Here is a 17946-nt window from a genome sequence, read left to right as displayed (position 1 = left end):
CCAATTTCCGCCAAGCAAAGTTAATGGAGAAGCTGGATTAGCTAAATACTGCATGATTTACTTAACTGCAGTTACTAGTTTAACAACTGTGGCAACAAAAGGATGATAAACTCAGGAAAGACTCACTTAAAAACTGTTTTGCTTAGTAATGGAAATTTTGGTCAAGGAGTATCCATATTTTCATGTCCCACTCCCTGGTCTTGATCCTTGCATTGCAGCTGTCTTTGCCTTAAACAGAAAACCTCAATAGCACCTAGAAAGCCCTAATTTGTCAGCATGAAAGATTAGATCTGATCTTGGGAACAGAGAAGGAATGAACAAGCAATTAAGGGGAAAGATAACTTAGGATAGATAGATAGATAGATAGATAGATAGATAGATAGATAGATAGATAGATAGATAGATAGATAGATAGATAGATAGATAGATAGATAGATAGATAGATAGATAGATAGATAGATAACCAACCCTGCTGTAAGAAGCACAGTGGGTTGCATGGTTAGGACGCTGGATTGGAGGCTAGTAAGCCTGCTTCCAAGTCCCAAATGCTGTGAGTCAGGTTGAGTTCCCATCCTTCACTCTAGCTCCTATTGGGGACAAGAAAGGAGCCCCCAACTGGCCTCCCCCAGACAACGGTGACATAACTGGCTAATCCTTTCAACCCAGAAGCACCTCAGTGCTTTCAACACCAGTATGATGCTCTATCCCACCGTGATGTTGTGTGGCATAAGGAGGGAAATGGGCTTTAAAATTATATTATAATTGTAGCCTATAATCATAAAAAAATATTCCTGGAATCCCTGCCATGACATGTTTCTTGACCTAGTCTACCTGATAGGGTTGACAGCCAGTAAGTAAAACTTGCCAGATGAATATTAAACTTAGTATTAGAAAATGGAAGAGTGGAGAAGAAATATTATACAGTCCAGGAACTTTTATCACATTTACTTTCCCATCAGTAAATTGCCACCCATAAAATTGCCTCATTAGTTAATACAAGCTAAATAAAAAAAAAATAAAAAGAGAAATACCTCCTACTGTGGACAAAACCATTGTGAGATCTTCTTCATGAAACATGTGATCCTTAACTTGCAAGTTAATCTGATTGAGTCTCGCCTAAATTTTATATATTAATACAAATCTCTAAGGGATTTTATTTCAAAGCCTCTCTTACTTCAGACTACTAAAGACTTTTTGGATCTCTGGGAGAATTCAGTCACAATATCCAAAATCAATTTGAAAAAAAAAATCCAGTATTTTTCCATTATGTTTTTATATAATTCATAGAAGTCATAAAAGTAAATTATTTTTTGCCAAAAAGCACTGTACCACATTTAATATGCATTAAATGCCTTTTTCCTCAATCTCTCAAACTTTTAAAATAAGATTTTAAAAATGGAAGATAAAAGGGCCTTTTAAAGAGGTAGTATTTGTATGTACCCATATATATGTGTTTGTGTATACATATACACAGTGGTGGAATTCAGCCAGTTCGAACCAGTTCGGCAGAACCAGTACCTAATTTTTTGTTGCCCAGGCCCAGAATGAACTTCCAAAAGCGGCATCCACACACAGAACCGGTTGTTCACATATTTGAATCCCACCACTGCATATATATGTATATATACTGTATATCTATGTGTGTATATGCCAAGACATCACCATGTCAACAAAAGAATTAAGCCACAAATGGTACTAAAATGATTAGTATGAGCACTTAACCAGCAATTATTTGAGCAATGAAAGATAACAATATTTTTCCACAGCAGTTTTGAACAGATTTGACCACTTTAACTCAACAGAATTGATTACATTTCATGAGCAATTTGTCAAAAAACAGAGCTGAATTCTGCACATCAGGGTTGATCTTTTAATTCTAGAACCAAGAATGCTTTCTTTATTTAAATTTCAAGTATAAATTACCTATCAGGCCCTATTAAATATTTTATAACAATATACTTTTTGCTGTGAATCTTGTATCTGTGATGCTGTAGTATGAAATGTTATCCATGTCTGAAATGTATTTTTTGAAGTGCTTATTAAAATGGTTACAATAATATGCAGAAATGTGACACTTAGTTCTGTATTCTTAAACAGAATACAGAATATTCCTTCTGTTGATGCCTCTAAATTTATTTAAGAACTGGTACTTAAAGTTTAGAGTCCCTAAACATCAACGTTTTTCAGAATGAACTAAAACAGATATTCACATTCAATTAGAACCATCCAACATTCAGTGTTATTTTTGGTTAAACAAGAATTGAACAAACATTGTAGTTAAATAGCTAATTTCATCTATATACTGTATACTCTCCAACTTAATCTTTCCTCTTGTTTGGTTTCAAACTCAAAGATTCTAAATCACTTTACTTTAAAAACGTGTGTAAATGTGTGCTAAATAAATGTGTAACAACTGCTTCTGCTGGCTTTATTGTGGCCAAACACTCAGCTCTACTCAGCCAATTCACAAAATTCCCCCCAAAAATCAACAATTGGCTCTTACGAAACATACAACCTGATTTCAGCACATCCCTGCATACGGTCACCTTTCTTACTATATATTCAATATGTCAATAAATCTGAGAAAGCTGCAAGAATCACCATACAAAAACTTGTTTCTGCACTAACCTATCTTCTTTTTCAGTAAAAGTTATTATGGATCAACAGCCACTAATGCTAGAATCCTTTAATGTTAAATCTGTGCTCTTCTGTGTCATCTGAGAAGCTAGCTGGGAGCTACAAGTTGCAAGGTTCCTTGGCCTATGATGTCCTTTCAAGGTCACAAAATGCCTGTCTATGCAAGCACTTTAGTTGCATCTTTTGACTTGGACAGCCTGTAAAAGATTGTCTTTGGACAGTAGCCAGATCCAATTATGTATGTCTGCTTGCCAGCTTATTCTACTTGTAAAGATTTGCTCTATCTCCTTCCATCTACTTGGTCAACCTGAGTTTCTCCTTACAGTACAGTATATGCTACGATTAAAATTCTTAGACTATTGGAAAGCACAAATTTGGAGAAGGCTGTTCTAGTACAATATAAAACTAGCATCTTCATTAGCATTTTAAGTATTCTAAAATATCCTGTGAAGAACATCTTCTCTATCAGACTGTTCACATTCAGTGGCACTGTTCCTTTTCGTTTATGGTGCCTTGCAGGCACCATAATGTGCATGGTTCCTTCAAAACAGGCCTATAAAACCTACAAACTCAATTAAAAATATTTATATTTTAAAACAAAATTACATGATTTAAACCAAATCACGTGAGGTTTTGGCAATCAAGCCTAAAATCTTTCAGGAAGACAGAATAGCTTGAGTTACTATTTTAATCAATAAGGTGATAAAAAAAATGATGAATGGATGGGCATACAGGCAGATAGCACTTGCACCAAGGAACATAACCAGTGGAAGGCATTAGTATCACAGGATCCATTACTTTATAGCAATGTTTCTAAATCTTGGGAACTTTAACATCTGTGGATTTCAACCTCCAGAATTCCCCAACTGTCTTAATTTTGGGCACATTTGTTCCTCTCCCAAAATAGCTTATTTATGGCGTACCTCAACCTAAACAATCTGAGCATCTTGCTCCAACGTAAGATACATAGAACTTTGATTGCATAAATAAAGGCTGGAGAGGTAGCTATTAAACCATCCCTTTGAACTTTGAAAATATCACTCCCATTTTCTGAAGAACCACTTATGTATACCAGTTCAAGCATTTTCTAGTAATAACATACTGCAAGCCATTTAACATTTCTTCTTTGATGACAATTATATATTTGCATTACACATTTCTTGATTCCTTCCATGTAGAATGACTTTTAAAACAAAAATATGCAAAAAAACAAGCGTCAGCTTTGCGAGGAAGAAACAAGGCACCATCGTGAATAGGTTGTAGGCAATCATTCTCAAAATGAACATTTTAATTAGTCAAGTGATAATTACATTGTAGAACAGGGATGTCAAACTTGCCGTGACAGGTGACATGTCGTGACATATTGCAACTTTTTTCCCCTTGCTGGAGCTGGGTGGGTGTGGCTTCTGCATGATGCATCTGGCTCGTGGGCCAGCAGTTTGACACCCCTGTTGTAGAAGATCCATCTGAGAACCATTAAATATTCTCAGAAGACAGGAGGCTATGTTCCCTATTGTTTCATATAACCAGGGCTTTTTTTGTCATAGAACGCCCAGAACAGAGTTCCGGCACCTTTTTTGGATGGAACCTTGTAGGGTAGGCAAGGCGGGTTGTATGACATGTATGAATTCCAGCACCTTTTTTTTTTTTTTTTTACAAAAAAAGCACTACATATAACAACACCTATAGACAACTGATAAATACTGTTTGGGATAGTGGCATGAAAATGATCATTTGAAGTATAGATAAAAGCATTTTTGACAAATCATTATTTGTTTGTTATTTTATTTTTAATCACCTTAGCTTGTGATTAAGCTGGAAAGCATAGATTCACCTTCTTCTTTAAGATATAGAGCTAAATTAATTAGCCAATTAAGGAAGAAGAGCCCTATTTGATCTAAGAAAAATTCAGCCAGTTTGGTCTAGAAGTTAAGGCACCAGACTTGAAACCAGGAGACTGTGAGTTCTAGTCCCTCCTTAGGCATGAAACCCGGTTGTATAACTTTGGGCCACTCACTCACTCTCTCTTAGCCCAACCCACTTTACAGAGCTGTTGTTGTGAAAAAAAAATAGAAGAAGGAGGAATATTAGCTATGTTCTTGAGTTACTTATAAAAATAATGAATGCGAGATAAAAATAAATAAAGAACAAAAGATTGATTTTGTTAAACTAATATCAAATCCCTTTCTGAGATATTCTTAATATTTCAGTCAAAACCATCACAAGAGTTCCTGATTTCAGCTGCCAAGTATTAAATTGCAAATGTATAATAAAGCATTTTTCATAAACATGTCTGGCTTCATTTTGAAAAAAAATAATCTTTATCTCTTTATGAGCTCTCCCAGATGCTAATTACATGCTAATTAGTTATAAGTATGAAGAGTGCTTATAACCAGAGTACTCCTCCGTTAATGATTGAAGTTCTGTTACTCTCCATAATTATTAGCTATTCTGCCCTATTGATTACTTAGAAAGAGCTTTAATTCTGTCTACTCCAAATATTGAGAAGACTGTATTTACTTAAATGAAGAATATAAGTAGTCATAAAAGAACTAGTGTTTCTGTATCTCTTTGCTGCCTTTTAGTGTGTCACCTGGATTTTTCAACATGGATGTATTAGCCCTGTATAAGAACAGTTTTGATTTATGTATGGTAACATCAATAGTTGTTATTTATAATTATAAGATTTTGGTTAATCTTATAATTATTTGATATAATTATAAGATTTTCACATCCTCTTAATTTGTCTTAAATAAATGGAACAAGCTGACCATATAGAAGTTGCTTTTAAAAGATAACACTATTATGTATCACTAACATAAAGTAGTATTTGCTATTAAGACATTGCTTTTTAAAATGTTTTCTACTATTTTGTACTTCCTATCATTTTGTATTATTGACTTTGGGCCAGTCACTCTACCTCAATCCAACACCCATCCACAGGGTTATTGTAGTGGAGAAAATAGGAGGAAGGAAGGAATATTACGTAGGTTCACCACCTTGAATTATTTATAAAAACAATAAAGGCAGAATATAAATAAATAAATACTAGCTATACTCTCATTTCAATTATTCAACCTTATCTGAGAATACGCATATTGCTGTATTACAGAGACTAAAACAATAAAAACAAAAATAAAAACCAGAAAGATTTCACTTGATGGCACTTACTTGGGGAATTCAGCAGACGTGACTTTTTGCAATGGTAAATTGTCTCCTGCTCACAATATTCAGCGTTATTTGTTATTGCTTCCAGCTGATCCCCGCTGCTATTGTAACTGAAGTTCATGGTGTATGGCTTCCTAGGATCAGATCCGTGGACATGAGTCAATTCTGTGTTATTGTGCTGCATCACTGTCCATATCTTGTCTTCTGTGGTGAAATGAAAGGAAAAAGAGATAAGAAAGTGAGTGGTTCTTTGTTTGTTTGCTTGTTTAATCTGAAGCTTGACATTTCTATTACATATATTGGGGCATAGAATATGAAAATAGGTATCTTTGACAAAGTGTTAATTCAAAAGAAGGAATAATTTAATCTTTCCATGTTTAAACCAAGATATCCAACAAATTGGAACACACTGCAGTCCAAAGAGATTTACAAGTAACCGCCTTTCGTTCTGCTCAGCTGAATCAGGTTGAAAAACAATTTTTATGAATATGTAAACTGGGAATCTTGCGAGTAATTTTAGAAGTCCATCACTTTATGATTTTACAGCTTATACTGCACTTTTTTCAATTTTCTGGGTCAATATGGATCAACACATTATATGGAAGAAAGGGAAGAAAAATCCATGGATTTCTGTAGGAGTGGATTTTTCAAGAATCAACAAGAGATGCTACTATAGTAGAAACATTAATAGTAATCAGGATTTGCCAACATGTATTTTGGCAATGAAAAAAAAAACAAAAAACAAAAAAACAAAGCCATTGGTTTCCAAAAACCATGTACAACAAAGATGTGGTGAAAAATAACAATGATAGTCAGTCAGTCAGTCAGTCAGTCAGTCAGTCAGACAGACAGACAGACAGACAGACAGACAGGCAGACATAATTTTATTGTGCCACACTCCCCACAAGGAGATTGTACAGTGAGATAATTGAGATTCCTGGATCAGACCATTGTTCTGGCTGTCTTTCAGATGGAAACAGAAAGCTTTGCCAACCTATGCTATTAAGTAGTGACCTCAAGAACCCTCGGCTGATGGCAAGACAACACCGCACTTGAGTTTTAGTGCAGTGGAAAATATATTCTGTCCTTAAATTTTAGGAGTAAAATAGAATTGATTTTCCCTTTCTGTTACTGGCTTCTTTACCATAATAAAGAAGAGGGAGGGAGGGAGGGAGGGAGGGAGGGAAAGAGGGGAAGAAGGAAGGAATATAGAAATATAGCAAAAATGAAATAAAAATAGTGTTCATTTCCACAAGGATTGTAAGATTGGCAATAACTGCCCATTTCCCAATACAAAACTCCCTTTACCTTAATTATTCCCAAGTAACTGTTATTCAAAACCATTCTGGACTTTCAGGCAACTCACTCATAAGAAATGAGATGCATCACTTCTTTATAAGGTCAGGCTGGTTGATTAGGGTGATGTGAACTGGATGAGTGGTTCTCAGAGCCTAGTGTGACTCCTTAGAGATTGGGAGAGATTATATTTGTGGAGATTGGAGGGCAGTTGAGTAGGTTCCAGAAGGGAGCGTCAGAATCATAGCTAAGATAAGACAGAGTCCCAATGAAAATGTGCACAAGCCCATATTAAGGCCTAAATTTAGTGATAAGGTTGGCAAAACTTAATTATTTTTTGTGGTATCACATCCACACAATGCCAAGCAGCAGGTGTTTTTTAAGTATAACATGACTTTAACGCAGATTCATATCATTTTGCATGCCAATCATACCTCAATTAGGAGGCCCTTCAAATGATCATTAATTTTCAGGTTGCCTATTATTTGGACTACTTTGATACACAAGGACATACTATGAGGGGGTATCCTTGAAGACCATTCAGACCTACAGCTGTTCTCAAATGCAAGGGTTACCCCTTGTTTAGTCCCTGAGACACCTTTACTTATGGGTGCAAATTAGGAAGATGGTTGTCATCTATGAAACTCTTCATAGCTTAGAGTCTAAATATCTGCAGGATTGCTTCTCTTTGATTATTTCTGTCCCTCTAATAAAATGTTGCAGGGTCAACATGCTCCATACAGCATTGTCTTATGGGACTCTGGAGACTAGTCTTCTTCTCCTGCCCTCTGGAACAGCACTCCCTCATATGAGCTGTAGTGACGCAGTTGTTAGAATGCAGTTTTGCAGGCTAATTGTGCTGACTGCCGACTGCCAGCAGTTTGGCAGTTCGAGTCTCACTGGCTCAAGATTGACTTGATCTGAAATCTGCAGCTGTTATGGAGTGTATTTGGCCTTCCTATTTCTTTAGATACATACTTTTTGCATGCAGCTAAAATAAAGGCACCACTTCTCTGTACATTTACCTTAATATTAATCTTTATGAATGCTCTTTTCTCTATTCCACTTAGTTTTCTATCAATTTCCTCAAACATAGGATATTTTATGTAACTTTTCTAAATATACATTAGTATTAATTTTGGCAGATTTTCCAAGTATATTCTAGCTGTCATGATCAATAATTTGCTGCACTTACCGCTGTCATCCATGACCTCATGACATTTCATTTGGTAGATCATACCATCTGAGGCAAAATAAATCCATTACAGATTTCCTTTACCATATCTACTGCTGGAATAACTCTCAAATATCTCATACACAAACAGAAGTAATTTTGTTTGATTTATATTTTAATGTGAACACTTTTTTAATCTATATGCAGATGAATATATAGCTATCTTTCATGTTTATACCTTTCAACAGGCTGCAGTGTAAATTCTCTGATCAAGAAATACATATATTAAGGAGAAATTTACATACATATTTATATATTGGTGCAAATAACATCCCAAAATATGTTATGTTTAGGAAATTTGGGTTTTTAAAATATGTACTGTATTAAAACAGTGTCTCTTAGGAGAAACCTGAATGTATAAATTGATAAAGAAAGAGGGTAACAAAAACTTTAATAATGTGCCCATACATTCTTCTTGACTCATGTCCCCGCATGTTCTATTTGACATGCATGACACTTATATATCCCATGACCCCCACATACCTTTCTTGACTCTTCCCATTCTCCCACATGTCCTACCCAACCTTACAGCATATCTCACATACTCCAGGACACTCATCTGATCTACACTACCCACCCCACAGCTTCCCTGATGCACAAAGCACCTGATCCATACAGCACCTCTCATGCACCCCTATGTAACATTCCAGAACTGCATCCTCCGCACCTTCCCCCACCCAGCAGTAGCTATTTACCTGCCTGCTGGTCTTTGTGGCAACTTCCTGCTGACTTCCCCAGTGGCTTTCTCCCTGCAAGCTTCCCAAAAGCAAAGTAAATGGAGAAGGTGGCATTCTAGGGAAGGAAGGAAGGAAGGAAGGAAGGAAGGGAGGGAGGGAGGGAGGGAGGGAGGGAGGGAGGGAGGGAGGGAGGGAGGAGAAAATGCTTAAAAGTCAGGGGAGAAAAGGAAGGAATGGGGAGAGGGAGACAGGGAAGGAAGGAAGGAAGGAAGGAAGGAAGGAAGGAAGGAAGGAAGGAAGGAAGGAAGGAAGGAAGGAAGGAAGGAAGGAAGGAAGGAAGGAAGGAAAGAAGGGTTCTGAAGCTCCTTGCCCAGAAGGGAATTCAATGGGGAAGCCAGCAGGAAGTTGGAAGTCCCTCCTGCTCCTGCTGCTTTTTTTGTCCACCCAGGAGATTCTGTTTCAGAAAGGAAATATCTCTGAAATGATGACCCAACAGGGCATCGATTGTCTAGTTTTTAACAATCTACTTCATATTTGCTAGTCATTTGCCACCTCCTGAGATTTCCCATTATAGATGTCAACTTATACCCAGAAAACCCAGACGGAAGGGGAAGGAGCAACACAATAATGATATATATTAACCCCAGTAGACTTTAAATAACTATCTGAATAATGAATTGAGTGGTGTTGCAGTCTATCTATGCAAACCTATTCATGCCTACTTAGAAGTAAAACTTTCAGAGTTCGGTAGCTTTCATTTTTATATTAAAAATGTAACTACTGTTGGGAGCAGAGACGCCGGTTCACAGAAAGAACAACATGCATTTAAATGCACCCATAGAGCAAAGGCAATGACACAGGAAAGGGTGAAGGCTGTGCATCTTTTTAAGCAACAAGACATCCTGGTTATCAAGCTACAGAGGAGAATTCCAAACCCTGAAAGTCTGATATCTGTGCAAACACTGATCAAAATTGTTTGAAAAAAGCAGTGGGAGGTTTTGAAAGTTTATTGCCACCATTATTGCCTCCTTGGCTTTGAGAAACAATTCCATACCTCAGCAGCTATTGAATATTTCTTTCTGATAACGAGCAGAATTTCCGACGCCGGCTGAGTTCACAGGATGCTTTTTTCAACTGCATCCCTTCCTTAGAAACAGAAGTGCAAAGGGACCACCAAGGAGGCTGCAGTTCAGAGGCTGTGTCAACAAGCGTTGCTTGCTTTCCTCATTTCAGTAAACACAGAAGAACATTAACACGTTTATGTCCTCTTTTTATTCTCTCCACTGACTGAAATTAATTAAGTCTTCCTGGATTTACACGTGTCTGAAGAGAATGGGGAAGCAGCTCTCCCTGTCTCCTTCTCTCTCAACACTCTCCCTTTATTATTTCATTACACTCTTGGATAAATTTCAAACCAGGTTCAGGTAAAGTAGCTGAAGGACATGTAATGCTCTTTGCATGACATTAACCTGGAAAAGTTAAATTAAGCTAGCAGAAGCCAAATATCATAAGTGCTTGTTAAACCATTTTGTAATGCACAGCTCACAATACAAAATCTGAGCTAATGCTACAGCTTTATGTGTTAGCAGCTATTTAATGACCCAATTATTAAAGAGTGTGCAGAAGCCCAGAGGCTTTTCGAAAAATGGTGTATTGGGTAATTTTTAGATTTTCCAAGTCTATTTCTTATATTACTTGCTGCTGGGATGAAATGGGGACACAGTAATCCTCATATTTTTTTTGCCTGTCCCAGTGCACTTTTCCCACTTCAGGCTGAGCTTCCCTTCTTTATTGCAATCTCAGCTGATGCGACACAATTTTCCTCAAACTGGTGGCTTTCTGCATTCCAGACACGTATGACATAGAAACAATTGTTATCCTTTAGAAATAAAAATGCTACTCTTATGAATAAATTTACATAGCACTTGGAGTACACATGGATGCAACTATTAAATAACAAATTGTTATTGTAGTACTGTCACTGACTTCTCTGGGTTCTTAAACCAGTCCACATTTCCAGAAGCAATGTAAAGTTTTTTGGTTTTTTTTTTTACAATTCCAGTTTGGATCCTTGCATCCACTTGTTTAGGGGCACTTCCAATTTTCCATTGTTTATGGTCCTAACTCCTCAAAAGCAGACTGAAATCAGTCTATTGTCATATTCCATTAACTTTAAAAACATGACAAAGAGCACAAAGAAATTTAATTCAATAAGAGTTCCATCCCAAGCTACTTTGGTCCAAGGGGAACAAAAATCCCTCACTCTGGTTCCATACAAAAGGAAAAGAAAATTAATTGGTAGCACCTTCCATCATATTGTCTTGTCATAGGTCAACAAACCATAATAATTACTGTCGGGAGAGGTGCCAAGCTATCTGATCTGTTAAAAGTCCTGTAAAGGAGTTTAGGGATGAAGTAAGGTGAGATTTCTCATTAACAGGAGAACAAATCACTCATGAACTTTGCTGAATGGCAAAACAAATTACCTGTTTTCCTTCTATTTCACATAATCTGTTACGAAAATGGGGTGAGGTGGGGGAGTTACAGTTCTCTGTGTGTCTTTGCTGTCATCTAGTGGTTATCCAGATTTATGCAGCCCACATGTAAGAGCAATAAAGTATTTTATCAAGCTTAGCACATGATTGCCAACTTTGGATGGTTTGCTGTGCATATAATGTTTGCAATTATGAATCTATTTTAGATTCAAAGCTGTATTAAAGATCCATCAACTTTATATTTACTGCATTGTTCAAGTCTTGGCACAGCTACTAATAAGTCTGTGAAAAGTCAGATAAAAGATAAAAGTCAGGCAAAGTGAAGACAAAGCAAAAGCTAAAAACAGACTCAGGATCCTGATAAATTTGCAATAAGTTTGTGCAATTAATTATAAAGAATCCTTTCTGTTGGAAAATGTTTTTGTTTTGATTTTTTTTAAAAAAATATAATACAATTTTAAAAATTGGACACTAGAGGGAACTAAAGATTTCAGTTAAAAAAGAATACATAAATTTGTCTAACAGTTACATAATGGTGCAAAATATACTAAGGATGGAAATATTAAAGGATACTTTCAAAAAATGGAGAAAAAAATAATATTAGCAATGTCAATAACTATATCTGCCTTTATGGATAGACTATACTGTATCTAAAAGTTGTTTCAAAAGAGGAACAAGTTTGGGCTGAAAGTGTACTATAAATATGACATGGAAAAAGATGTTACATTGGATATGCAAATGAAACTGCCTGATGTTTGAATAATTAAAAGGGACATAAAAACAGTAAATTGAGAGATAATTTTTCTACATTGGACTTAGAAAAGAGAGTTGTTAAACCTTTGAAGAATCTTTGAAAATGGGCAAAGAAGAAAAGAAATAGAATTATATGACATTGTTTGAAGGGATTAAAAATCAAGATTGTTAAAAACAAAAGGATTATCTCTGCTAGCCCTTAATGGACTTCTGCTGATCTGGACTGAATAATGAGAATCTAATTATTTGTATATAGATAGGAGATAAAATATGGAAAAAAAGAGATATTTGCTGTATTTTAAGAGGGTGATAAGCTACTAAAACGATTTGTACTTGTGATGAAGAAGGAAGTAATTTCTTTATATCTTTCTGTTACTATACTATATTCTTATTTTTTATTTCTTTTCTATGTTTTCTTTCTTTTCTGCATTTTCTATTGTTTTTCTTTTTATTCCTTTAGCTTGTATTAGTTTTTATCTTTTAATAGTTTAATAAAGTTATTATAGAAATAAATACTGTCCTTACGATTTACAGTGTTGATCCTTGAACACAATTATTTAGATCACTTAAGTCATAACTACAACAAACAGATGATAAGAAAGGTCTGTAACTGTTAGTAGTTTGGATATGATTAGCATTGGGAGACTACCAAGAAATCCCAAGGTTGTATGCTAGGCTGCAAAGCTGGAAATATAAATATATAGTAATGGAGGGCGGGGGTTAATTCTACCACCAGGTTGATTTTTTATCTCTGCTGCTTCTTGGAATTCAGGTGAGGTGACTGCATTTCAGAAGCTTAATTGGTGGCAGATTTTTGCTTTTAATGTTTATTGTGTTGGTAGTTTTAGGTCAGGAGTCTTAAAACTTGGCCCTTTTATGACTTGTGGACTTCAACTCCCAGAATTCCTCAGCAAGGCACGCTGGCTGACGAATTCTGGGAGTTGAAGTCCACAAGTCATAAAAGGGCCAAGTTTGTTTTAGGTTTTAATGTTGTTTCATTATTGATAGTGTTTTAATTCTTAATTGGGAGCTATCCAGAGTTTGAAATAATTTCACAAGAAATTAGCATTATGGATAATCTATACTTTAAGACTGCTGCAAAATCATTTTCCAGAGTTTATGAAGAGAAAAAGGATGACGACGAGGAGAAATATTTTAGACCAACTTACTGCCAATTAGTTTTTCAAAATACCTGATCTTTTGTAAAACAATTTGTATTACTAAGACTGCTCAGTGGTAATATATATAATTAAAATAGCTCTAAACTCTATAATTTTGGCATTATATAAAAGCTGTGTTGGTGCGCCTGCACTATTACTATCTTTAGATAAAGTTCCTAGAGCTCCTAAACTAAGAATTAATTTTTATTTACAGTTCAAAAATTATATCAAGATGGATAGGGGTAATTTGCAGATAATTTTGAATAATGAGTCAGAATATGTTAAATGAGCATTCATTACCTTCCCTGAGATTAATTGAACAAATAATTCCTGTTTGTGTGTACTGGACAACCCAAAAGAATATCACAGATTTGATTTTAATACTGGTATTAATATTGGAAATGAAATACAGTGGAAATTATTCTGATTCATGTGCTTGGAGTCTGTTTTACATTAACAGTGCTTTAGTTTAGTATTCATAAGTTTATTAATAGGAAGCTCATAAAAAATTAAGTGCCTCTCTTAAAATCCTCTGTGGGAAACAAGTTTACATTATCTATGAATTGACTTACTATTCAAAATGTCTGAAATCAGTAGGATTGTGGTAAAGATTTAATTTGTTAATTAAAATTTGGAAAAATGTAATATATTTAATTAGTTAATTAATGTGAATCAACTCCTTCCTTCCTCCCTCCCTTTTATTGTTATTTTATTTTGCTTTCTGTATTATCATATATTATTATTCTCAGTTCATCCTTTCTTGTCTTCTGCTATAGATTAAAAAATAATAAAGCAATTGATTCCGATCCACAGCATGCCATCAAACAATTCTTTAAACTCTGTTTTAATATATGACAGCAATAGGGAGCAAGATAGAAAAATAGCAAATGGCAAAATATTAACTTTGGCTTCCCTAAATTATTCTTTCTATGTTACAATAATTTGATTACAATAATTTTCTACTAGAAGTTGGCAAAACATGGGTTCAAATTTTATTCAACATAAAAATCACTTAGTGACCAGAGTCAATCATTACTTGTCAGTCCAACATATCCCATACCTTATTATTAGGATAAACTGGTGATGGGAGGAAAAAAACCTACAGTGCACAAATAAAATAAAATAGAGTTTGTCATCTATCAACTTATCTTTATTTCAATCAACAATACCACATTTTTTCTGGGAAGTCAGGAGATGAAGTAGGATATGATAGCATGTGAACAAAAATCTGTTTAATACAATATTGTATACATCAGGGGTCCACAACCCCCGGTCCATGGACTGGTATCGGTCCGTGGCATGCCAGCAACCAGTCCACACAAGCAAGCAAAGCCCCATCCGTGGTATGCAGGCAGCACACAAAACCATGCACTCTCCGGTCCGTGGAAAAACCTTTCTCCATGGAACCGGTTCCTGGTGCCCAAAAGGTTGGGGACCTCTGCTATACATGATCGCTCAGCGATTAAGACACTGAACTTGTCAGCTGGAAAGCCTCAGCTTGGATTCGAGACCCAAGTGTTGCATGATGGGGTGAGTGCCCATTTTTGCTCACGTAGCAGCTCGAAAGCATGAAAATGAGAGTAGATAATAGGTACCATTTTGGTGGGGAGGAAACAGTGCTCTGTGACATCATGCTGGTAACATGACCATGGAAACATCATTGGACAGCGTCGGCTCAGGTCCTTGAATTGAAGATGAGTGCTACCCCCTGTAGTGGCAATGACTAGTGGAGTGAAATCCTCAGACACTCCTTTATTTTCATTCCTTTCCCATTATGTCCTTCCTTTCCTATTATTTACATTTCTTTATTGTTATTGGAGTGTTTATTATTTTCTATTATTATTTTTTGTTGAAGATATCTGTTAAAGATATCCAGATATCTGTAGAGGGCAAGAAAATACCATAAAGCAAGCTGAATGGCAGAATCATTGCCAACATCCACTTCTGTTCGTCAAGTTCTCATTGCATCTTATCTTTTCCAGCTCTAGCTAAATGTGGGCCAGAAATATTTCAGTACCTTCTTTCTCTGATGCATTCAATATTATACTTCCTCTTCTTCCACCTCCTAAAACACACTAATCGTTTTAGAGGACTCGTTTTGGCAAATTACGTCCAAGTATACTTATTTCTAGGTTTCTCAGTCAAGAAATAAATGAATGGAATATATTGTAACATAAAGCTTTTTGGGTAAAATAAGATTTTAAAAAAAGGCAACTGGCATAAGCTCCACCACCCCTCTGTTCCCACTTCTTGAAAACTTTGGAGAAATCAACAATGTTCAAACTTTCACTTGGCCTAATACAAAATTTGAAATTTGATAATGATGCTTTAAGCACATGCTATTATTGCCCAGTCACTAATAAATATCTGTGGAGATTCTCAATCATCCAGGTCATGTTTCTTCCAAAGGTGCTTTTTCAAAAGGCAACTGGACTTTCTTTATTTTTCCTTGAAGACATTTCACTTCTCATTCAAGAAGCTTCTTCACTCAGAAGCTGCTTCAGAACTGAAGAAGCTTTTTGGATGAGAAGTAAAATGTCTTCAAGGAAAAACAAAGAAAATCCAGTTGCCTTTTGAAAAAGCACCTTTGGAGCAACATTAATATTTTGCATATGATAAAATTATGTGCATAATTTCCTTCCCTCTTGAGAATTAAAATAAAAAAATGAGTTGCCATTCACACTGTGGCCCAATGTATAGAATGATCAGGCTTCACAGTGTAAAAGAAAGGATATTTGGGTAGGAATTAGTTCTTATTTTTTATGGCATTCACCTTGGTTTTTGTTTTGTCTTTCCTTTTTGGCACTACCATTGGCTATTTCAAGAAAAAGACCTCAAAGACAGTAACTTTTTTTCACTAATGGATAAATACCTGGCCAAGTTAAAATTAAGCATTGATCTTGTCATACCAAGTTCTAAGTGTTATTGATTTCTTAGCCCAGGCTCCAAGTACAACAACTTGGGGAAATATAACAATACACCAATTTGGGGTTTGGTAACCAAAAATAGTTCAGATACTGGGATGACAGCAGAGTCCCCTTGTGGGCATGGAGACTTCATTTTTTTTACATTCTTTGGGATATAATTGTAATTTAATGACCAATAACCAATATAGCCTGAATATAGTTTGTGGGCAGAATTTTCTCATAATGATTCTGACCATCTTATGATAGGGTTAGCTCACTTATTAATTAAAGACACACGCATAACTGTTCCTATATGCCTTTGTTGCCTTTGAAAAGTTTATTAGATACATGGGGTATACATGGAGCACTTGATCTAGGTTTTTATGGATGTCATGTAAACATGAAAAGAACTCTACAAGGCATGATGCAATTTCCAAAAGTCCATTTCCCAAGGTCATCCCCAGGAAGAAAAGGCTTTATTCACTTCTCATTCACATTTCTCTTGCGCTTGAAGGAGAAATGTAACCTGAGAGTTAGCTTGGTCTAGTAAAATGGCTGCAATTGCTAAAAAGCATGGACCCGATGTGAAGAAGCACAAATATAGGAAAATTTGTGCAGCTTGATAAAGCAGAAGTGAAACATCAAGAAAGAGTTGCGAGAACATGGAATCAGGCTGTAGAAATGCTAACGTTTGCTGATACTATCTGCTATAACTAAATAAGTTAAAAGGGATTTTAGGTTGCCAAGGAAGGAATTCTGTTGCTATGGGACATCATTATCTAACCAAATTTGCAGCATTACTGTATAGGTTTCTTCCCCACCCTTGCCAAATAAACATAACCTTGTCATCTCCCTCTGCACAGTTACAGTAAACTTGGCCCAAAGCAGAAAGTATGATATTCACTCACTAAAGAGGGTAATGGGTTTATTATTTTCCTCTTCAAGCTCCATCAAGGACATTAACTTCTATGTTGTATTGCTTGACTGATTAAACTAGAAAGGACTAGAAGATAATATGGATATGTCCATTTATGTGAACATAGACACATCATCATGGCATACATTTATGTGCATATTCAGGATATTGGGCTTTTCTTCTGCTCTGTGGGAGTGCCGCTATATTCATACACTGTCTTATTGCAGGTAAAGATAGGAAGAATAAGCATCCTATACCTTCTTGCCCACAATTTTAAGCTCTCAAAAAACCCTATAGAAGTCTTGAAGCAAAATAACCCAAATTTTTCTTGGCTTTTGTATAGACAAATTCAAGATAGATGGTGAATTGATAAAAGGACTATTTTTGTTATGGAAGATGGGAATTTTTTGAAGCAAGTAAGAGATGGTGCTAAAGGACATATTAAAAGGATATATAATGTTTTATTAGAACTGGACTCAGAAACTGAATTAGTTAAAGATTGTATGAATAAATGGGCGCAAAATATAGGAGAAACAGTACCTATGGATATCTGGGAGTTAATCTGGGTGAGAAATGTGAAGTTCACACAAGCTCAAAATTTACGAGAGAACTTTTATAAAATGTTTTATAGATGGCACTTGGATCCTTCAACTATGTCTCGTATTTACGTGAATTATGAATCTAAGTGTTGGAGATGTGGACAT

At 35.7% G+C, this 17946-nt stretch overlaps 1 protein-coding gene across 1 annotated transcript in view; it reads right to left on the bottom strand.

The window, feature by feature from the left end:
• The window catches only part of CNTNAP5 (contactin associated protein like 5), a 268416-nt gene that overhangs the window by 90630 nt on the left and 159840 nt on the right, over positions 1-17946 (bottom strand). The window contains exon 12 of the mRNA XM_029284572.1: positions 5809-6009. Within this exon, the coding sequence (XP_029140405.1) occupies positions 5809-6009 (201 nt within the window). The remainder of the gene's footprint in view (positions 1-5808; positions 6010-17946) is intronic.

Source organism: Protobothrops mucrosquamatus, unplaced genomic scaffold (genome assembly GCF_001527695.2).
Source record: "Protobothrops mucrosquamatus isolate PMUCROS unplaced genomic scaffold, P.Mucros_1.0 scaffold732, whole genome shotgun sequence".
Lineage (NCBI taxonomy): Eukaryota > Metazoa > Chordata > Lepidosauria > Squamata > Viperidae > Protobothrops > Protobothrops mucrosquamatus.
This window is presented reverse-complemented; position numbering and strand designations above follow the sequence as displayed.